The 23440-nt window shown below is 39.4% G+C and overlaps 1 protein-coding gene across 1 annotated transcript in view; it reads right to left on the bottom strand.

Moving 5' to 3' along the window:
• MMP2 (matrix metallopeptidase 2) overlaps positions 1-23222 on the bottom strand; it is a 37112-nt gene extending 13890 nt beyond the window's left edge. Inside the window, exons 1-9 of the mRNA XM_057430639.1 lie at positions 22878-23222; positions 18109-18335; positions 16434-16582; positions 14279-14407; positions 12419-12592; positions 5922-6095; positions 3643-3816; positions 2354-2509; positions 446-593 (exon numbers count right to left, since the gene is read on the bottom strand). Of these exons, the coding sequence (XP_057286622.1) occupies positions 446-593; positions 2354-2509; positions 3643-3816; positions 5922-6095; positions 12419-12592; positions 14279-14407; positions 16434-16582; positions 18109-18335; positions 22878-23021 (1475 nt within the window). The 5' untranslated portion in view covers positions 23022-23222. The remainder of the gene's footprint in view (positions 1-445; positions 594-2353; positions 2510-3642; positions 3817-5921; positions 6096-12418; positions 12593-14278; positions 14408-16433; positions 16583-18108; positions 18336-22877) is intronic.
• Positions 23223-23440: the final 218 nt, after the last annotated feature.

The following is a 23440-nucleotide window of genomic DNA, read 5'->3' as shown; positions in this document are numbered from 1 at the left end:
AGGAGTGGCTGATACAAGGGTTTGTGCTGCCATCCAGACAGACCTTGATCCCTGGAGAAATGGGATGTCAGGAGCCTTACACAGTCCAACAAGTGGCAATGCAAAGACCTGGGGAGGAACAGTCCCAAACACCAGTACAGCCTGGGGCCAACAGGCTGGAAAGCAGCTTTGTGAAAAAGAAACTAGGGGAACTGGTGGAAACCAAGTTGACCATGAACCAGCTGTGTACCCTTGTGGCACAGACGGCCATATTATTTAACCATGAAATAAGAGTTCACCATCCCTTTCCCTTAGGAGTTGACAGGACACTTTGCTGTCTCTGAACACACAAAAGAAACACACAAAAGAGATTGTACCTGGTCATAAATGTCTAGGTTTTGATGAATAAGTCTGACAGATTCCTCCATGTGTGAAGCCCCACTGATAAGCAGTTTATCTCACTTACCTATCTTTGAAGAAAAATGTTTCTCCTCTAATTTGTGCGACTCCATCAAATACAATGTCATGCTTGCAGAGCTCTGGAGTGACAGGTCCGAGGGTTGGACGTGGGCCGGGTCCTGGTCCTGGCCCAGGTTCTACATCAGTCGACACTTCTGTAATGGTGAACAGAGAAGTTCTGTTACACTGAAATACAGTGTGCCACAGGTTCCACATAGCACATGAGCTGCCATCATTCCTAGAAGTGTAATAATTTGGAGGCAGTGCTTGAAGGAGCAAAAACTTACAACCTTTTCAGAGGAAGGGTGGTCGAGTAGCTGAGAAGGCCATAGCTTTAAGTCCTGCATTAATCTACTCTGTGGCCTTATTCACATTGCCTGTGAATGTCTGTCCATGCTGAGCTGTCTGTTTAACTTGAAAGAGACTCAGAGGTGACTCTACTGGGTAAAAATGTTAACATTACAGGTTTATTTCACTGATTTCTAAAAAGATGAGAAATGCATTTCAAAGTCCTCAGAATTATCTGCAACTCCGCTGAGAGGGACATCAAAGTGAATTTCTGTTCTACAGAGAAGTGCCAATATTTTCCAAGTTGCGAAGATGCATTTTGAGCCATTTATATGATCTTTTTGCCCTCATCAGCAATCCAAATGTGCTCTTAAGAATATGCACTTTGTCATTTGGTTTGGTTTAGTTTGGTTTGGTTTGTTATTTGGCTGTGGCTGTATTGCCTTATGAAGCATTTGCCTTTTTTCTTAAATAGCAGGCTAATTTACTGTATGAAACAAAGTAGAGTGTAGCTGACGGAGATACTAATGGAAGAAAACAAAGGTTTTTTTTAATACTTGTTTTATATACAAAGCAGTTTGTAAAGGGTTCTATCAGTTATAAAGAGGCAAGAAAATAGTTTTGTCTCAAATTCTGAAGTGTGCCTTGAGACAACCGAGTTAAATTCTGAGCTCTATCAAAGATATGTTGTGTAAGCTTAGAAAATTCATGGAGCCTTGCCCATGTCTCAATTCCCAGTCTTAATTAAAGCAGCTAAGAACAAGGGGAAAATTGAAGATTCAAATCAGATTTTTAATAAAAAGGTGTCTCATGTGGTAATCATTTTGGTATATTCCTATTATAATTTCTAAGGTTTTGAATACTGTAGAATATAATGACTTACAATTAGGAAGATATCTCAGCAGAAAAGTGAAAAGCACAGAAAAATAAATGTTATAGATTTTCTCTGCTTAATTGACTGTAGCAGTTTTGTGTCTCTACAAGGTAGAAAACATACGTGGAAGGAATTTAATCATAATAATACTTGTGAATTTTACTAAGTATATCTGTGGAGAAAATAATAAATTTTAAAGATGTACCAACACAAAAATGCTTAAATCCACTTTTGCTCCAGGAGCTTGCAAAATACGTTTATGTCCAGAAATCAGCTCCTGTACACTCTGCAAATGTTATTGTGATAGTACAGTTTGGATTGTGAGCAGACAATGTGAACTGTTTCCAAGCTGGGACAGGAAATAAGATCCTTCCCCTCCCTTTACAGGGAGTTGCAATCTGGGAAGCTCAGAGTGTTGTAGACAGTAACACCCAAACCCACCCACATGAGGTATTCCAAGCTAGAGAAAAGCATGGCATTTCATTGTCCCACTAAAGGCATTAGAAATTTTCATCTAAAGGTCTGGCCAGGGGGAGTTTTGGGGCTTCTGTTAGTTTAGTAAATTTAGTGACCCCTCATCTTCAAAATGTGATTTTTTAAGTAGGAGCCTCTTAATAACATAAAGCAGGGAGAAGGGCATAGAGGGTGTTTCTGGCGTTGCTGGTATTGTGCACTATGCCATTTACTGCAAGTTCTGAGTCTCATATTTCCACCTGTGCTGCATGCTTTTCTGCTGCCAGGGGAGGACTTTACCATATAGCTCCTGTATCCCTTTAATGTCATCCTGAGAAAGTCGAAAGTTCTTGGTGTAGGTGTAGATAGGGGCCATCAGAGCTCCTGGATCCTCAGAGTGCTCTAATCCCATGGCATGGCCAAATTCATGGGCAGCAACCAAGAAGAGACTGTATCCTAAATAACACAGCAAGATAGTATTAGGTGCTTGCATCTAAATAGAAGTGTACCACACAGGTTATTCATAGTCTAACAATTTTATTTTCCTTGCTACCCATAAAAAATCTCCCAACAGTAAATATCATCATTATTTACAGATGCCAATAGTGAGTGTTACATATATATTGCCAGAAATGACATTTCAATAGAGAGATTCTGAGGTTTTAGAGGCTGATATTTGCTCTTGTCTCAAATGAAAGTGACTTTGACTGCAGTCTTCATACTTCTGTAAAAAAAAAAGGAAGTGTAGCAGATAAAATCAGACAGTTTTTTTTAAGCACAGAGAAGTAAATTTGCACTCTAGACCTCAAATCCTACTTTTCATCATGAAGTGGCATGAAAGTGATAAACAGGTCTGTATACCTGTCTGTCCATGAACAGAGCCTGGATCACCAGTGTTATACCAAATATTGCCAGATTAAAAAAAGTCTTTTATCATAGGATGACATTTTATCAATTATGCCCAAACAGTCTTTGAAATTTGGCAGTTATTTCCCTCTTAAAGGAAAAACCCAAACCTTGCATTTGTTTGTCCATGTGTAAAAAGCCTTTTGGTACATTTAATTTTATCCATGTTAAAAATGAGAAATATTAACCAAATATTTTTAAATATTCACCATATAAAAATCATACGTCTCTCTCACTTTTAAACATGTTTTTCATCTTCAGCAGTATCAGTCACAAATGTTTTTTACATTTAGCATTTGTTCCTAATTTGACCAATATCAGAGTATAATTATTATATATGTAATGTATTTGTGGCTTTTAGCCTTGGAAAGAAAAACTGGTGATGAGAAAACCATTTATTTCTTTATTTTTAATTTTTTTTTTTGTTTTTGTGATTTCAAAAGACACTTCATGGTTATAAATTACAGAAAAATGTGAATGTTTCAGGCAGATGATCTCTGGGATTGACTCTTGAAAGAGTTTCCGATTCAGATACAGAGATTTTGCTCAGATATCAGGCTGGGGAGATTGTAAATTGTAACAATACACAAGTACTAAGTTATGAGGATGAAATCATCCTGAGTGTGATGTCGTCAGTGAGGTCAGTATACTGGTACCAGTGTATTGCTGTGACAATCTATTACCTTGATCAGGACAAAAGCCCCACTTGCGGTCATCATCATAGCTACTAGTAGAAGCGCACCACAGCTTGCCATCATTGCGACCTGCACTTGTACAGGACTCGTATTTATTCCCAAGGAAGATGAAGGGGAATACACAAGGGGCTCCCTCTGAATTTCCACCAACTGTTGACATGGCTATGGAAAATGACAGGAAAATGCAGTGAGATTAAGCTGATGCACCTTCTCCTAAAACACATGCTAAAATCAGAAAGCAAGCAGAAGAATTTGTAATCCTTTTAAGAACATGAGGAGTCAGATTGAAAGTAATATTTGAAAACAAGATTGCCTGGCACAGAGAAAAAGGAAAAAGACTAGGCATCACCACTGCAATTAACTTGCCAATAGTTTTGGTGAGAGTAAGAATGTGTTCACAGCTCTGAGAAAACAACAGTTAATAATGTTCTGTGGAAGATGATTATGGAGCAAGTATGTTTTGATAGTCCCTCCTGCTGATTGCTTAAAATGCATATTGAATAGGCTGAAGGTGTAGAGTGTCAGTGTTTAGTGTCAGAAAGGTATAAAGGGCTATTGAGTATCCACCTGGTTAGTAGGTGCCCCACTGAAATACAGGATTTGGAGTTGTCCTGTGCTCAGCAGTAGCAGTCATTTTTCTCCTTCTTAGTAGCTGGTGCAGTGTGGTATTTTGACTTTCAGCCTGAGAACAGCACTGATAACACCGATGTTTTTAGTTGGTGCTCAGTAATGTTTACTCCACCCAAGGACTTTCTGAGTCTCATGCTCTGCCAGGGAGGAGGAGAAGCCAGGAGGAAGCAGAGACAGGACACCTGACCCAAACTAGCAGAAGGGAAGTTGACCACACCGCAGCACGTCATGCCTAGTATATAAACTGGGGGAGTTATCTGGAAAGCCAGATTGCTGCTGGGTTCTGGCTGGGTGTTGATCGGCATGTGGTGACCAATTGTATTCTCTTCCTTTGTTATTTCCCTTATCATTATTATTATTGGTTGTAGCAGCAGTGGTTTGTGTTATACCGTAGCTGCTGGACTGTTCTTATCTCAACCCATGGGACTTACATTCTTTCAATTCTCCTCACCATTTCTCTGGGAGCTGGGGGGAGGAGTAAGTTGGGGGGGAGTGAGCAAGCGGCTGCATGGTTCTGAGTTACTGGCTGGGCGTAAACCACAACAGGAGTGAAAAAAGTATGATTTAAACATCTTCTGCAGAAAATGATATAAAATGTGGGTTACTTTTTTTTTTTACCACTATTTTTTGCAAAAACTTGTAATTATTTCGTCTAACTATGTTCTTGTCTATGTAGTGTATGGTGGTAGTATATTAGAAATAACATTTGTATATGAATATGCAAGTATTTTCTGGAAGAAAGAGGGTATAAATATATTTAAAATTACAGTTTAAAGTAGGTATCATAAACAGAATATGGAAAGAATATAAAACTAATTTAAATAAATTTACACTGCTGTCTGGCAATTACAGTTCCTTTAAACTATGGTTTATCTTCTGGGACGGTACAGGAGGCAAAGCCGATTGTGTCCCTTATTATTTATAAATATTTATTTCTCATTCAATATTATTAATTAATAAAACAGATTAAAAAGAAATCACAGCTTCCTCAAGCAATAATTTATTATGCTGAAAAAAGCATGAAGTATTTCTTGTTTCCAGTGACAGAGACTGTGTTACTTAGGACTTCGGATATATCAACTCTAGATATATTGGTTCTTATGTTTGTTGAACTATCCTTTACATGTTTCTCTTCCTATATATTAAAACTCAAGTTAAAAAGTATAAAAAATTGTGAAGAAAGCAGAAATCTATTTTTCCTGGCTAAACCATTTCCCTTAGTTCTTCTGAATTGCTGAAAATATCTGATGACACAAGCTTAACATACTAAACAGGATATATTTTTTTAAGTATAAATGGTAAGTATTAAGCTAAAATATTGTTCATGCTTTCTTCTGTCACATGAGACTTCTCTTTCAGGGCCATTAGCAAATTGTAATCTACATGTAGTTATCCTGCAGTGGTAGACATTTAGTCCTGTGGTTCAATCACATATGTGTGTCTTTCATAAACTTGGTGTGCTATGGCATAGCATATCCTTCACATAGACCTGTTCTTGTTACTTCCTTGGCCACCTACGCTGAAATGGTACCTACTTCATCAACTTCTGTGTGCTCTGATGGAGATGTAAAAAAGGAGACTTTTGTTAGTTAAAACAATGAAAAATTAGATTGTTATGCAAGTAATGTTCCTCATACCAGTCTCTGGACAGAATCCATATTTCTTATCTCTGTCGTAGTCTTCAGTGGTTCCACACCATCGGTATCCGTCTGTCCTGCCTTCGGTTGTGCACTGGTCATATGACTGTCCTTGAAATTTAAAAGGGAATTTGCATGGCTGCCCCTCACCATTGCCACCCATTGTGAAAAGTGCTGTAGGGAGAATGAGAGAAAGAAATGTCACAGGCAATGCTCAGTATAAACAAGGGTCACTATGTGACAATAGTTTTGACAGAGATTAGACAGCTATTGTGTGTGGAGCAGTTCACATTTAGAACCTCTATTTTACACCAACAGTGAAATGCTTTGGCAAGATAGACAAGGGATGTTCCAATCTCACAATTGTATAGAAAAGAATGAGTGGTTGATCTTTATAAATGAATTGGGAATGAAGAAAATTCTACCAAGCTCTTTGAATGTGGTTTGAATTGTGTATATCCTTTATAGCCTGCTCAGAAATGAAATTAATATCTCTTCTTGAGACATTTAGAGGATTCTGGGAAAGTCACTCATGTTTCTTAGTGCTCTGCTGATTTACCTTGCATCAAAAGTGTTAGGTAAAATGGCAAACTGCACAAAGCCATGGACAGGCCAGACTGATTTTTCCTGACAGCCATCTGTGTATGTTTTCAGTTTCTTTAAGATGCTGACATACAGTAGAGTTAGAGTCAGATAATAACCTGTAGGCTTTTCCTGTAGGTGTTGCTTCTCATTTCTGAGAATCTTCACGGCTGGACTCAGGCACTTCAACAGATAAGCAAGAGATGACAAATATGTTTCCTCCAGCAAAGCTAGGCACTGGAGGCCTCTCCTGTCTTTTGCTTCATTAAATGTTCCTGGAGGTAGTGTATCTTCCAGGGGTTGTTTATTGTCCAGCATACACAAACAAGGCCCCATGGCTCAACCCTGAAAACCAGAAATCTCTCTTGTGAATGAAGAAGTACAGATTGAACTGAATTAAGAGTTCTGGGACCTGTTTTAGGATTTTAGTAAACTTTCTGGAGTATCTAGAGGAAGACAGAAAAAATATCTCATGCTGATAGTTAAAAAAAATATGTCCAAATTGAATTATATGAAAATGCAGATGATTTGGAGGATCTGACATCTTGTTAATCTGCATGTGTCTTCTCTTGGCTGCTGTGGGAATCCTTCATGGTAGAATAGTGTCTGGGAGTGCCATGTGCTGGTGCGAGGAAATTATGAGGGCAACAAACTGGTCCAGGCCTTGCACTGAAGCAGAGACAAATCTTTCACGCAGCCATCCACTAAATCTCCTTGTATTTAAGAATAGCACCTCAGAATGAAACATGTCTGTTTGAATTCCCAGTGCAAAGTACACACGATTTGGCCTTTTTTAAGGTGACATGGGGGACACCTTTCTCCCTCTTCTTCCTCAGTTTAAAGCTAAAACCCAAACGTGTATGTGGGAAGGCTTGGCAGGTTATTTTGAAGTTTGCTATTGTCATTTTTGCTGACCAAAAGGCCACGATAGCCTCAGCGTCTTTATGTAGGACTTGAAGGGTTTTGTCTTTGCTTGGTCTAACATACCCATGGGAAGAGATATTGTGAGTATGCTTGACTTTTTAGAGTAGTAATAAATAAAAAGCCAAGGCCTTTTCCGGCTGAAGGATGACTGGGAAGGGTTCTAATGATGGGAGTTATTGTGACACAGATGATTCATTTTGCCTTTTCCACTTAAATCAGTAATTGGCCACAGTATCAGGGTCATGAGCCGTTAAGTTACTGGACTAAGTTCCAATCCACCAAGGAGAAGACTTAAAACTTTGCAATCTGGCTCACACACACAAGTTTACTGAACTTCTGATCTAGCCAACGTCTCATCTCTATCCTTCTGCATCCTGGACATGGAAGCAGTCACACAGAGGTCCTATCTCTAGGCAAAAGTAACACACACTGTGCCTCCCCAGAAGAGCAAGTTGCAACTGTTTGGTTTTGTCTCACATGCTGTGGTAAATTAGGAAACATGCATTAACTGGGGCTGGAGCTATCATGATTGGAGAGAGACTTTATTTTTTATAAAGAAATGATAGATTTGGAAGGCAAAATTAAACTGAGTTGCTTAGATGACTCATTTACCACATGAGCAGCTTCCAGTTCTAGATCTGGCAAACTATTAGTTTGTTTTTTTTTCTTTTCTTTTTTTTTTTAAATTGTTTTAAATGTGGCTAAGTTGCAAAAACCTAATAGAAAGTCAATCTCTTACTGCTTTGCGTGAAGTCTTTCTGAGTCATTGTCAAATGCACTTTTTCATTTTGCTTGAAATAACATCATGTGATGGTGACAACGGTTTATTAACTTTTCAGATCCTTCCCTCTGGCTTAACTAGAAACTTCTTTGCTTTAATGTAAATGAAAGTTAAAGACAAACTAGTTCAGTTTCCCCCAAAACAAACCAAAAGCTTTATTTACTTGCAAGGGATCTTAAAGGGCCTGCATCATGGTAAGCTCAGCAATTTAAAAATACGATCATCAGATATCCTGATGTGAGAGCAGATTCAGGCTGGACATTACTAACCTGTGAGCCACTCAGCATGATTAGCTCTTCCCGGAAGATCAGCCAGTTGTGATGTAAGGAAACCCATGGCTGGAAGGCTGCTGAAAGCCCTGCAGCACAGACCCAGGGTGGAGGTAGCTGCAGTTTCAGGAGGGCTCTGCCTTGGAGAACATTAGAGCAGCAGCCTACAACAGCTGAGACCAGTGTGAGGGAGGTACAGGCAAAGTACAGATCTCAGTAACATTAGACATCAGAGGGCAAAAGTTAGGAGCCTAAACTCCCTGTAGTGTCAGTGGAGTCTGGTAAAAAAGAAAGAGATTCGAGATCCCTTGATCCTATATGGCAAAGTAGAGTTTCAGCACACCTTTGTAAATTTGTGTAGTAGGTAGATAACTTTTTGATTCCCATTCTTTTGCTTTGCCAGATGATATTTGAAACCTACAAAACGAGGGTACAGACCTGGGATTGACTTTAGAAAAGCCTGGTGCAGTATTAGAGCTTTAAAAATATTTCCAAACTTGCAGCATCGCTCTATAATGAAAAGAATTGAAACTAACTTCAGTGAATTAAACGTGAGAGAAGCAAACACAACTCAGAATGCTGCCCCCAGTACAGCCTCTGTGATGTAAATCCTCTCCTGTCTGAATTGATTAGCTGGGTTTTAGCAAATGGTGTCTTGGAATAATGACTGAATAGCACCACTCTGCATTTAATAAGAAACATGTGTGCGTAACTATGTCAAGGGCCTTGCAAAACAATTGCATCAGAAACAAAAGGCTGAAACCCTTCTGTTTGGTTTCAGAGACCCTGAAGGAAGCATTTCAGGAACATCAACTTACAGAACCAGTTCTCCCTGAGAATGCTTCACTGCTCACATTTTCAGTCTTGTATGACTTTGGGATTTCACAAAGGTATCTGTTAGGGAATGTGGATCTCAGTTTGTCCACTAGCTGTAATCTGACCTTTGTTCTGACTATATCTGAGCATTTGGACTATTTTAAAGAAATAAATCCAGTTTTGCTCTTTTCCAGCTGGAAGGATTAACCTGAGGGAGATGAGGACAGGAGATCTGGGGAAAGGTGCAGAATAAAGGAGATGGCAGAGGCTTAGAAAAAAATATGTGATGGGCACACATACGATCCCCTGTAGTAAATGTCAGGCTAAAGAAGCGAGTTCTGAAAGCCATGTGACTAACTGTAACTCCTGGGTTTTTGTTAGCTCACGTCTGTTAGAAGTTCATGTTCCTGCTCCTTCATCCCTCATAGTCGTATAAATAGCTGTCACCATGGTAGGTCCCAGCTCTAGATGTGACTGATAATGGGCAATTAGGGTTTTGGAAATTAAAGAATATTTTTTATTACATCAGGGCTAGAAGACTAATATGTTCCACAGCAGATTATCTTTGCAAACCACAAGTGCCCTGATGCAAAAATATTATAATCATATATTGGAAACCATACAGTCTTGCAAATGAACTTGAGAGATCCAGAAAAGGTGTTAAGCAGGAATCCATTTAGTGTTTGTCTACAATAGGATACCAGAGAAGATATGAAGACAGGGTGTCTGAACTTTTCCTATGTGCATGTATTTGTGATCTGTTAAAAAATTATGTACTTAACTGACAATACATATTAACAGACATACATGTGTTTTTGCAGTTCTCACGAGACTGAATCTGGGGCTGTGGGGCTGCACTTGTGTATTCTTGTTTTGGCAGACCCCTGAACATGTCTCGTTTTGTTAGCTGTGCATCTCAGGCTTCACTAATTTTCTTTCAGCAATCTGCATTCTCTTACCTTGTACTGACTGCATGTAGCCGTGATATTTAAGTAAGTTTAGTACTATTGTTCCAAGCAGGATTATCATGAGTCTGACAAAAGCTCTGCTGTTTTCTGTTTCATTCTTTTTCTTAACTCTTTTATCATTTGTTATGACATGGCAGTTAACAGGCAGGAGTTTTAGTAACCCTGTGGATCCATTGCTCAGGAGGTAAGGTAACAAGAGTGATGACACACTCCCTGCTGCCAAAAGCTTATAGCAATCAGTTATGTACGAAGGGAAAAGAGAGGATGTGGGAAATTTCAACACTGGGAATGTCTGTGAATACAGGTGCCAGCACTGCAACTGGCAAACAGGAGATGGAACAAGTGGCTGAAAGCCCTTTGCCTTTTCAACTTTACTTCCTGCTGATAAATTAGCACAGTAGGGTATAGCCAGTTATACTTAATTGCTTCTTTAAAGATTTCCTGCTGTGTGATAAACAGGAGATCAAATTAACACTGATATAATAATAAATTGTCTGAAATTTTATATCTAGTATACTCATCAAGGTTTTCAAGTGTATAAATAAGTTTCCTGATGTTTAAAAGGAAATATAGTGTCATAATTTCATTTGAAAGACAATAAACATGTTGTGTATATTTTTTAAGAGTTGTGGCTACATAGAAACATACACATTGTCTAATCAGAACATGAGCGTTTCCAAATATGAAATAAATTGCTTGTGAAACAGAAGATTATGTTCACATTCCAAAAAGTTAGAGATTAAGTAGGATCTCAGCTTTCCTAGACCCTCTAACAGTTTTGTACAGATACCATTTCTGAAATGCAGTGTCATTCTGGTACCTAAAGTGAGGTGTTGGCACTGCTTCATGAGGAAGAATTGTAAGATGTGGTTAAAAATAAAAACCTAATTTCTAAAAAAGAGTCATTTCTCTCCTGGCTAGCAATTTACAATGCACCAACATATAAATAACTTTGCTCCAGCATAGATACTCACTTCAAATGCAGCCATTATTATTTTGAAAAGCAGTATGAGGTCATTTAAAGGGTGATTTGTGACAACAATAGCGTTACATTGCAGTAGAAGGGTTGCTAGACTCGGAGGACCTGGACCACAGGTTGGTAAAATTGGTGTGCAAAGTTGTAGAGGTTTAGCTTAATGGGTTTTATCCTTAACTGCTCATTTTTGTCACTCACTTTTCTTGATTGAGACACAACTTTAGTTGTTTGAGGAATGTGTTTAGGGAGAGATTTCTGTCATTTAGTGTGCTCCATCTCTGAATTTAGCTCTGTCCTTACTCTAAAAGGTAGTTGCCTTCCTGGTTTGCGAAACTCAACATGTAATATCTTTGATGCATATATGGGGCCAACATTGCTTCAGATCTATCTTCAGTATGTCCTCGTTTTTAGAGAAAGCCTTGGGCTGGGTCATCATCAGTGTCCTGGGTTCAGCAGTAGCAGTCATTTTTCTTCTTAGTAGCTGGTGCAGTGCTGAGAACAATGCTGGTAACACCGATATTTTTAGTTGTTGCTAAAGTAATATTTACTCCGACCAAGGACTTTCTGAGTCTCATGCTCTGCCAGGGAGGAGGGGCATGGGAAGCCAAGAGGAAGCAGAGACAGGACACCTGACCCAAACTAACTAAAGGGGTATTGCATACCATAGTACATCATGCCCAGTATATAAACTGGGGGCAGTTACCTGGAAGAGATAGATTGCTGCTGCAGTCGGGCTGGGTATTGGTTGGCGGGTGGTGAGTGGTTGTATTCTCTTCCCTTGTTATTTCCCTTATCATTATTATTATTGGTGGTAGCAGCAGTGGTTTGTGTTATACCTTAGTTACTGGACTGTTCTTATCTCAACCCGTGGGAGTTACATTCTTTTGATTCTCCTCACCATCCCTCTGGGAGTGGGGAAGGGAGAGGAAGAAGGGGGGGAGTGAGCAAGTGGCTGCGTGTTTCTGGGTTACTGGCTGGGCTTAAACCTTGACAATACGTTACCCCAAGGGAGTGTTTAGGGAGCTTTGCCTGCTTAGATACTGAGGAGATATTAAAGAACAGTAAATCTAAATCTACCAGGCAGGCAGTAGAAAAAGTAGAGAAGTGGATGGGCAAATAGGTAGGAACAGTCTGCCGTAAACAGCCTACCACGAAATGAGTCAAAACAGTGATCTACTTACACTCATGGGGACAAAAGCCGTATTTGCCATCTGTGTCAAAGTCTTTGGTTGTGGAACACCAGAGGAATCCATCATTACGTCCTGCATCTGTGCAGCTGTTGTATTCCTTGCCATTGAACCAGAAGGGAAATTTGCAGTATTCACCATCTGCATTTCCATACTTCACTCTAACCACTGTGAAGAGAACAAACGCAGAAGTGAAATCAGCCACCAACTGGTATAAAAGATATAATTTCTGTAAACCTTCTTTTCCTGGAGGGCACTTGTATAGAAATGCCGTCTGAATTTGAAATTCAGTGTGGTTCTGATCTCTCTATTGGCAAGATGATCATAACTGAAATGATAACTGGTGGTTTTGAAAGAATTAAATGTATATTACTCATGGGAAAGTGTTACAATGAACAATCCTTAAAAGCAATCAAAAAAAAAAAAAAGGCAACAAACATATGTTGTTGATACTATGCCAAGGCAAACTTATAAACATGCTGTTAACACGTTTAGTAATTTAGTTTCTTTGGTAATATGGTCTAAAATGTTGAGTATAGTTTGAAAGGTTCCAGGCAGCAGCTGAGCATGAGCTGAACATGCCTTTTGCTTCTTAAACCACTTTGTTATTTCCAATTTGCCTTTAATGAGATGTGCACTGGGGGATAGGGTGGTACTGCAGGCACACCCAAGCCAGGGGTGTATTTCAGTTTGTCACATGTGGTATTGAGGCTACAGTACTGGTGTTGTAATGTCTGTTGATGTACAGATAATTCATGTAATCATAGCATTTCTTTTAATGGCAGTAACTAACTGGATGCTTGTGCAGTATTTCCACTAACACGGAAAACAGCTTTCTCCTGTTTGTTGCTAGTCTGAGCCAGCGATACAGTCCAGATAGTGCAGCTACTGGTCAGTGCTTCTGCTAAAGTTAAAAGAAAGCCAAACAGAAGGACATTAACTGTTTTGGTAATAAAGTTCAGTTATTTTTTTCAGTGCAAGGACAGCTGAGGAAACCAGAATTTGAAATGAAAGGCAAACATGAGCTTTGCATTCATCTAATGGAAAGTGGCCCTGCCTATGGCAGGGGGTTGGAACTAGATGATATTTTAGGTCCCTTCCAACCCAAACCATTCTGTGATTCTGAGTTTTCCAAATTATTTTACAGAAGAATTCTAATCAAAACAATATGATTGTGGCAAAGTATAAGCAGAAAAAAAGAGGCTCCAAACTACTATTACTTAGTCTTTTTTGTCTAGTTCAGGTGATATTATTTGTCCCTCAGTTTTTTTCTTCTAAAGGATATGGCAAACTGCCTATTAAGATTCTTGGAGATGTTCGTAATCCACTGTTTGATGTCAGTTTTGTTTCAATCATCACCATGAGGGACTTACATTTTGTTTGGTTTTGAGTGTATAAAAAGTTATTCAGGTGGATAGTTCAGTTTTGAAAAATTGGAGCCACAGCTTGAGTTGTCTTAAAAAGGGTATGTCAGCAGAAGAACCCTGGCCAGTCTGCCTCTTACACATGAACTTAAAGATGTTGTAGTTGGAGTCCTGAGAACTGAAGAATCCAAAATTGCAGTTGAGGCTTTGTACTTTTCCTACAATTCATGAAGGTTATGCCACATCAGGGTCATTATTAATTCAGTTTTTCAGGGGGCAACAGAAGAGGAACAGAAAGGGAAATCCTAGGTAACGTTTATATAGGAAGTATATAAATATCTTGTAGAGAACAACTTAAACTGTATAAATTAATTTTCATGTACCTAGCATTTATTGACATGCCAATGAAAGCATTTAGTGTGGTGCCTAAAATAGCATTGAAACAGCAGCCAGCAAGCCATATGTCTGGAAATATTAGAAAGTCTGCTACCTTGCCCCTCTCCAAGAGTCCACAGTTCATCATCATCAAAATGGGAGTCTCCTCCGATTCCTGGCCCTGGTGCAAAGGCATGAGCCAGGAGACCATCTTTGCCATCAAATGGATAGCCATCACCATGTTCTGCAGGAGGAAGCAGGCAAAAAATGACCTCAGCTTTGTCAGAGTCTATATATGAATGATAATCATCATCCCACCCAAGACAGCAGCAGAATAGTCTAGTAAGTTTGTTGGTGTGGGTTGTGCTGGCAAGACTGAACCAGAAGGGAAGAAGCAAGTTCTTACAAAGAACATTAAGTGTCAGTACTGCAGCATGTTATTTTGTATCTTACAAGTATTATGGAAAGGAATCAAAGAGAGTGAAGAATAGTGGAATATTGTCCATTAGATGTATGGTTGCATACACACTGCTGTTTCTTAATGAGACTGGTAGGCAGCTGTAAAATAAACATTTCAGATAATTTGTATTGGTCTCTAATAGAGATATTTGGAAAGTAAAGGCAGATTTCTTTTTGCAGGCTACTCTTTTTCTGCTGCACCTCAGACTGCTGTGGTTTTTGTGCAGGAAAGCAAATCACCTGAGTGTTTCAGCAGTGGAGGTCTGGAAAGCTAGCTTTGAGTCCTGTGAATGAGCCTATTCCTCCTCCACATCAGCCACTCCAAGACTCTGGCAGCTCTCAGGGCAGCAGCAGGTTAAGTAGTGCCCCTGTTATTACACTGTAGGCTTTTCTTGAAATTACACCGCGTGTGGGTAAGGCAAGCTGGCAAGGGCATAACTCTGGTATTCATGGCTTTCCCACCACACTGACCTGTGCATCAGAGCTGGCTGCCAGCATTTCCAGTTGCATCATTTCAGGCCTTTTGGTCTGATGTCTTGCCATTTAACAGAAGCCTTAAATACACAGGCCTGATTCTTTGCTCTGTTACACTGATTTCATCCTGGTGATACTCTCTTAATACTGGTTCAGTTGACTAGTATCAGCAGTCTAGTGTGTCAGTTGTGAAGGACAACATTCTGACATGTATTAAATGCTGTACTCCCATTTATGTCCAAGAAGATCCTTGCTTAAGAGAAAGCTTAAAAATGGAAAAACCCTGTGGACATCCCACTTCCTGTGAATCTGACATGCAGTAAAGTGATAAGAATGAATGAATGTGGAAGAAGGTCTTCTGAGATGACTGGAACTAAACCCAGCAGAAACACTTCTGCTCCTGTAAGACTTCTGTTTTGCGAACCAGGCCAGCCTGGATGAGGATCTGAAGTTTTGAGTTCTGTACAGAATCTCTGAAGCTTTTGAGGTCAACTCATAGGTAGCTAAAGCACAGAAAACCAGCTGGAAATAGAAGCCTTTACAAAGAGCTTACTTATTCTTTGAAGTGTTCACTTCCAAAGTCCACCCCCACGTGACTGGCTGCACAAGTATCTTCATTGGTATTAAAAATTCCATGACTATGCATAAGAAGTTAAAATGCCCCACGTTTGCCTTGAAAAGCTATAAACCTTCTTTCAGGGGAAAACAAAATTAATTGAGAAGTCATGCACAACAAAATGAATCAAGTCACCTACCATCACTTGGACTCAAACCATGATTCAGCTTATGATCCATATTTTTTAAGTTCCTCAGGACCAAAGAAGACATTGAAAGCCTGTTGTGCTAAAGAACTGAGGCTAGCTAAAGAGTCAAAATCTGAAGGCACAAATCCAGTTTTAAGCTCCAGTATGTTAGGACCTCCACCATTATCACTGGAAAACTGAGTGTGTAGCTATAAGCAGTACAATGGCATTCCATTCTTTTCCATGGCAGGAAGCCAGCTCACATCATCTGAAGATTTGTAGCAGTATTTCCCAGTTCTATTTCTGATTTGTAAATTTAAAAATAAAATGTTGCCCTTAGCTATTCTTTTTTGGAAAGATAAATATAGTATAAGCATATTGTATAAATACGTCTCTCTCTCCCTCTCTCTCTCTTGTATAAGAAAGAAAAAAAATCTTAGTGAAATTAGACAGCCTGAATAAGCCAAGTGCAAAGTAGGACAAGGCTTGCCAGAAAGTCTCACAGGTACTACTTACTGAGAGTAGATCATTCCAGTACTTAGGATTAATCAAAGGAACAAAACCAAAAACATATGTAAAAACAGAAAAATATACCCCATCGGCCAAAATTAATCATTATGTCTGCTTCTCCATCATTTATTCGGTTAAATCTCAGGGGTGTGACATCACTCCAGACTTGAAAGGCTCGAGCAAAGGCATCATCTACTGTCTCAGGATCCAAATCTGGCGTATAGCCTATAATCCTTAGAGGTAAAAGGAAGAGTTAAATAACACATAAAACCCCTCTCAGTATTTGTTGATTACTGATAAAAATGCTGAGTAAGCTCAGTAGTGAAACTACGAAGAGGTAATACTGCTGCACGGGAGATGTGTGTTTAGATGTGGTGCTTAATATTTATTTTCCTTTGGAACTGATGCGGTAGGATGAAAATTATTCAGCCAGGGACTGTAAGGCCTGCATGGCAGTGGGCCCTGCACAAAATATCCAAGGCTTTGCATCAGTGCTGAGGTGCTGGCAAGTCATACTGTCACCTTGGACATGAACATACAAGGACATCTTGATATGTAAGATTTACTTGCCAGAAAAAGAATTAAATAATGTTGTGAAAGTTTCAAATGTGGATTGTTTTGCTCTTTATTACTAGCCAGCCCTTCTCCCTCACCTTTATAGTTAACTGTATATCCCTGTTTCATCTGGGATGAAAGCTGTTAACTGTTTCATCCCAGCTGAATGCTAATCCTTTCCCAGTGTGCTGCTTACATTAGCAAGAGTATATGTGGAGAAATAGTAGGTAAAGCATGTAAGATAGAGCCATAGGCCCAACATGGGAAAGGGCAAACTCTTAAGTGCATTGCCTTCTTCATAGTTTTTAATTGGACTTCTTAGTACCTTATATTATAACCTCCACATAAAAGAAGTTTCCAATTGGCTGCTGGGGCTGTGCATAGTGAGGGAAACTACTGTGTGCCTAAGGAACATGAGGAAGAACCAGAGGATGCACATCAGCAAACGGGCTGTGAGACCTGCCACAGTTTTTTAGTATTTATTAGGCTAGTCACAGCATGATGGATGCTTTAAGCCCTAACTTGTGAGGGAGCAGCAGGTCAAGCAGATCAAGCAGCAGGTCAAGCAGACAAATCTGCTGGTTTGCTCTCATTGGTGCAGAATGCTTGTTCCTGGACTACCTAGGATAACGAGAGGGTAACAATTTTTATTATGGACTTAAGTGAGAGCTATATTGGTCCCTAACTCTTCAGAGTAAGAGTAAGAAATTAAAATGTGCCAAACCCTATTGCAATAGGTTTGCTTTAAATCATGTCTGTATTTATGCAAAATATGATTATTTAATTTTAAAATTTATTTGATGGCCTTCATTTTTATGACTGCTGAATACAGAGGAGTTAGTCCTCCTGCATGGCCTCTGCAGTTCATAAGTGGTTCCTGCTGAGGTTGTGGGAAGGTGAGATACTGCTACTGCAGTTCTTTTTGGATGCTTGCAGCAAAACAAAGAATAAAACCAAAATCTCTTTAGTCCCAACTAGAACAATGAAGTTGATCTTTAGATGATTATTGCTGAAATTTTACAATGTGAAGTTTCAGAGGTGCTTGCTAAAGCATCTGGTAGTTATCCGAACACAGAGATATCCTAACTCAAGTAATCCTGTCTAGCCCTCTGAGCAGCTACTCCACTTCCAAGTGTCTGGTTTGATGGCTTCTTGCAAGTGCCATAGTTACAGGTGAGGAAAACCTGACACCATCAGTCAGTACCTGTATGTTATCTGATTCTTCTCCCATTTTGGCTTTCTTGGAAAGAAGTTGTAATTGGCTACATCAGGGTTACCACAGCGAGGTTTCTTCATTGTCTCAATAGTATTTTGATCCAAATCTCCTGTTTCAGGCAGGCCAAAAAATTTCTGCATTTTCTTCAAAGTGTCTTTAAGGACAAACAAGTTGCAATTGTCTTTTGGGCACCCATAGTATTTATTCAGGTATTGCTTGGGAAAAAAAGTACAGAACAAAGACTTTAAAAATCATAAAAGAAATAATCATTGCAAATAAACACTGTAATTCCATGTTAGCTTTCCATCTGTAACTTGCAATTTTTCTTTTCAAAATTACTGTTGTTAGTAACTGAGGGACCAGCAGAATCCCTTTAATTGACACAAACCAACCTTGATCACACATCATTGCTAATTAAGCAGTCATTTCTCCTATTAGCTATCAGCTTTACTTAATGAATTGCTTTATTAGTAAGTAGAGCATAGAGCTTTAATGTAGAACTACAAAGTAAAAATGGGTTTATCTTTCTGTGTTTCTTTATGATGTATAAATCTGCTTACAGTTTTAGATTTTGTGTATTTTTTTGTATTTTTGTATATATTCTTGAAAGGCTCTGGAATACTGAGAAACTTGTCAAGGTATCAAAGCAACCACACAAGTGAGACCACAAATCGCAAAGAAAAAAATCCACCATTGTTTAGTCAAACTGCACACAGGTATTTGAATCATCTGTGTGTTTGCTTTTCAGTCAAACATTGCAAAGACCTGAGGAAGAAGGTTGTTGGTAACAATTCAGTTGCCTGGACATTGCTGCCAATCAACACCTGCATACTTAAAACTCCATTGAATACCCCAGCAGATTGTGGCCAAGCTGATCTTTGTGATACAGCCATTGTGGTGATTACAAAATTATCTCTCCTCAGAAAACAGAGGTCATAATTATCAAACCGGCAGCACAAATCCCATTACCTTAATGTCTTATCTAAAATGATACCCACTCAGGTCTCCTTCACTTTCCACTTTGATCAGTGTGACCTAATCAGCAGGTGTAGGGCTGTGAAAAAAAGGAAAGTCTGTCTGTCTGTCGACTGCTGCCTCTAATCCTGGAGGAGCAATGGGTTAGTCTGTTCCCTGGTGATTCTTCCAGGTAAGCAGCCATTCCTTTAGATGCGTGTTGATAAGTTGTGTATTTATGTTAAATTGAATTGTAGATAAGCAGCTCTGGTCCTGGTTAACCATACATGATCCCCAACTTTTGTGCAATGCACATGTGAGATCACACAAGCAATTTAGTAATTTGTACTTTTTACCTCAAGTTCAGTGTTGATGGGAAGAATAACTGTGAAATCTTGGGGTAGGGACCAGCCCAGAGAAAATGCTTGCAGTCTCTAGCATGTGGTGAATCACAGAATCATAGAACAGTTAGGGTTGGAAAGGACCTTAAGATCATCAAGTTCCAACCCTCCTGCCATGGGTAGTGGCACTTCACCCTAGACCATGTCACCAAAGCTTCCGTCCAACCTGGCCTTGAACACTGCCAGGGATGGAGCATTTGCCACTTCTTTGCGCAGCCTGTTCCAGTGCCTCACCGCCCTCACAGTAAAGAACTTCTTCCTTCTGTCTAACCTGAACTTCCCCTGCTTAAGTTTAAACCTATCACCCCTTGTGCTGTCGCTACAGTCCCTGGTGAAGAGTCCCTCTCTGGCATATCTTCAGCAACTGCATAAAACTGTTTATCAACTCTGTTCCTAACTGGAGACTAGCGAGCACAGCCACACAACAGGCTGCTGGCTAGCAAGAGATTCAGTTTTTGGAGTCAGATTGAATCTGAGAAAAACTGTAGCTCAAGCTGTAGCTTGGAGTGTAGCACAGGTAGGCTCAGTCACAAAGCTTAGGCTACATGCAGATTTAGAATATTGAATTTATCGCCTTACTGAGTAGATAAATGGATTATGATTATTATGATTATGATGATGATGATGTTAATTTTGGTACTTCTATAGTGATAATAACATATCATTACCTGATTATTTTTATTCACAGGTTCTAAACAGCTTGACTAAACTATCTGGAGTTGTAGGGTTTATCCAGTTAAGTGGATCTTATGCTTCTCTTGCTCACAGATTTCAGGAGCTCCATACTCCAGTGGGTTTGCAGTATTTTTATGACTGGATCTGAAAAAAGCTACAGCCATGCCAAATGATTCTATGAAATGGCAGGTGCTTACAAACCAACGCTTAGCATGGCACAGGGCTAATGGTGCTGTTAGACAGGAAGGTTGCAAGTTACTGATCTCTTCAGTAAACCTATCTGTAGCAGATGCAAAAGCATCCTTTGGGTATTGTATCCAAAATATTAACTACAAATTCAAGGTAAGAAAGCATCCTAAATAAGGTAAAGGTATATTTGCCCAAAACATATCAGAAATATCAGGGAGAATTATTTCTGAGGGTCACAAGAAGCTTGACAAAATGACTGCACAAAGTTCTTGTGCAAGGAAGTATTTCTGATGAAAACCTTACTTTATGTATCTAATTAATTGACTGAAGGTCACCAAGGAGACGGGGGATGAGACTGCTACATAAGCAAAATATAGCACAGGACGTTTGATGACTGCAGTTGGTCAAGCCTGGATTTCACCACCCTTTTCATTAAGTCCTGGCATACCTCATCTGCCTTGCATAGGAAATGCTTCAGAGCTTACTCAGAAGGATTTAATCAAGATGTTACACTATTTACTTCAGAGGGTCTTCCATCCACCTACTGACTAAGCACAAACTACGCCTAGTTTTTTTATGATTTTTATAACTTCTAATGTGGCATTTCTGCAGTGGACTGGCACTGGCAAGTAACAGACACAGAATGGTTTCACCTTCCCTACCAATAAGCTTCTGTCTACTGTGTTACTATGGCCTGGTGGAAATAATATGAAATGCATTAAGAATATAATCAAACAAGCCAGTCTGGATGATCTGTTCTTATCCCAATTTTTATTGTAATGTATTTTGATAGATAAAGCTTCTATGTGCATCTCCCAGTGAGCTACCACGATATAATACAGGCTGTACATCAGAACTGAAGTTTAGTGAAGAAGCATGATGCTGCTGTTGCCATTTTAGGTTTGGGAGTAAGATACACAACCAAAAATATAAAATAAGGCATGGTAAAGAATCTTACTTGGTAGGATTCTAAATAAAAGCTACCGCCTCTCAATTTTTCCTAAAATGGAGTTTTTACTGAAAATGAGAAATGAACATAACCAGCTGTTCTATGAGAAGAGAATCCTGAAGAAAATGTAGTGTCTGTGTAAACCACATCTGGGCCTAGGCTGCCAATTCAGTTTCCCCAGAGTCAGCAGGGAGCTGTGGTGAGCTGGAATTCTGATCCAGCCCATTAATGAAACAGGGTCCAGCTGCAACACAGCAATTTGTGTTCTGATGCTGAGTGTTGGGGCTGTTCTGATGGAGAGTGTGAGGGAAAGGCAGCCAATCAGCATTACCCTAGAATACTACAAGGAAGACAAAGAAGAGCTGCAGTTTTAAACCAGCTTGTAGTTTTCTTTTGAGTACACATAATATATAGGTTGTTCAAAAGAAGCGGAGATGAGGGGAGATGTGGATTGCTGTTACTGAATAAAAGCCTTCCCACATCTAAGAAAACAGATTATTTAAGAGTGGTTAAACTACTTTTCAACATATGGGACCCCGTTTTCCTGTCCCACATGCATTGGCCTCCCACCCCCTGGCTGCTGTGCTCCCAAGGCAAAAACTTGGGTGAATTTGTTAAAGGCAGAGGAGTGCCCTTTTGGGTTCAGTTTCTCTGTGTTTTTCCAACCTTTCCCCCACAGCTCCCATCTGGATATTCTCTTTCTACCCTACCCCAGACCTTCTTTAACCTGGCAAGCTTTCCCAAGATGCACACCAATTTCCAAAGAAAAATGATCAGTTTTCAAACCTCTTTGTCCTGAAATAAGAATAGTTTAGCTCAATCTTCCTTAAAACAGGCTTACTGCTGAAGAAGAGAAATGTCTATAATTTACATGCTAAAATAAGGATAATCCATCTCAATCTCCCTTTAAATGGACTTCTCCACAACGTCATTTTTCTGAAGGTCCACAGGGCTAACTAAGGTTAGAATAAAATGTTGTAGAGTTATAGCTATGATTTGCTAATGTCATAGAAATCCAAACTCTTTTTTTTTTTCCCAGATTGAATTTGGAAAAAAATATTTCTTTAAGCCTCTGATGTGATTTTTTTCTTTTTCTTTTGTCAAAGTCAGAACTAGTCACAATGGCTCCTGTGGCTCCTGAGCCTCCAGCCAAGCCTTCAAGTGCAATTGTCCCTTAAAGCTATGTTTGTTCAGCGCATGGTAAACAATCTGGAAAACAAACTGCCAAGAGCTGCAATACATGTGTTAAATAAGTAAAATATTATATGGCTTTTAATTCTCCTTCTTCCCTTTTGCTGTTTCGATCTTCTGATTATAATCGCGGTGATTTAATGAAATCATTTTTATATTCAGTCAGGAACAAGAAGAAAAAAGACACTTTCTTTGCCGACTTTAAGAAATTTAAGAGAGGAAACATTACTTGGCACTAGTTTTTAACTTCTGAAAGCTGATACCTTTGCTAGCTAGCTAGCACTTCCAGAGACTCTGGGGAGAGAGTGCTAAAGTCATTCCTTCTCAGCTGAAACAAGAAAGAAACATCTGCTTATGAAACAACAGAAATCTGAAGCAAAGATGAAACCAACACTTACCACTGCTAGTTCTTTGTCTGTTTTGGGAGTGCTGTCTCCAGGAAACTTAATAATTGGTGATGGTGCAGCTAAAGTTTTGTTAAAAAGATACACTTGGATTAACAGTACTTCAAAAAGGAAGCCGCAAACACTGTGAGTCTTCATTCTGCCTAAACTTGTGCTCTTCTCTTTGGAAGAAAGCTTTTCCCCTACCGCCTGTCCCTTCCTTTAGCTGCACAGTACACCAGTTGCTTATCCGCACATCTTAACTCTCTGCAGTTTTCTCTTTTGCTTGCTCTAGCGATTCCCTTGTATGTTTAAAACTTCCAGATGCACAGTCTCAAGCTACCACAAGAGGAAGTCTGAAAACTAGTGGAAACATGAGAAAAGGGCAGTCACCAGATGTGATTGCTGTGATTTTAAGGTAGCAACAGGCAGATACTTATTACTGCTGAAAGAGGCCACCTTTTCTCCTCATTTGCATATGTGAAAGTGTTTAGTTAAGCCAGGGAGCAGGAAAAGGCAAACTATGATCTTGAAGGTGAAGTTTCCAACATATATTTTAAATTAAAAATAAATTCATA

The sequence above is a fragment of the Pezoporus wallicus genome, unplaced genomic scaffold, assembly GCF_028554395.1.
Source record: "Pezoporus wallicus isolate ANWC-B61680 ecotype Strahan unplaced genomic scaffold, APGP_CSIRO_Pwel_v1 contig_8518, whole genome shotgun sequence".
NCBI lineage: Eukaryota > Metazoa > Chordata > Aves > Psittaciformes > Psittacidae > Pezoporus > Pezoporus wallicus.
This window is presented reverse-complemented; position numbering and strand designations above follow the sequence as displayed.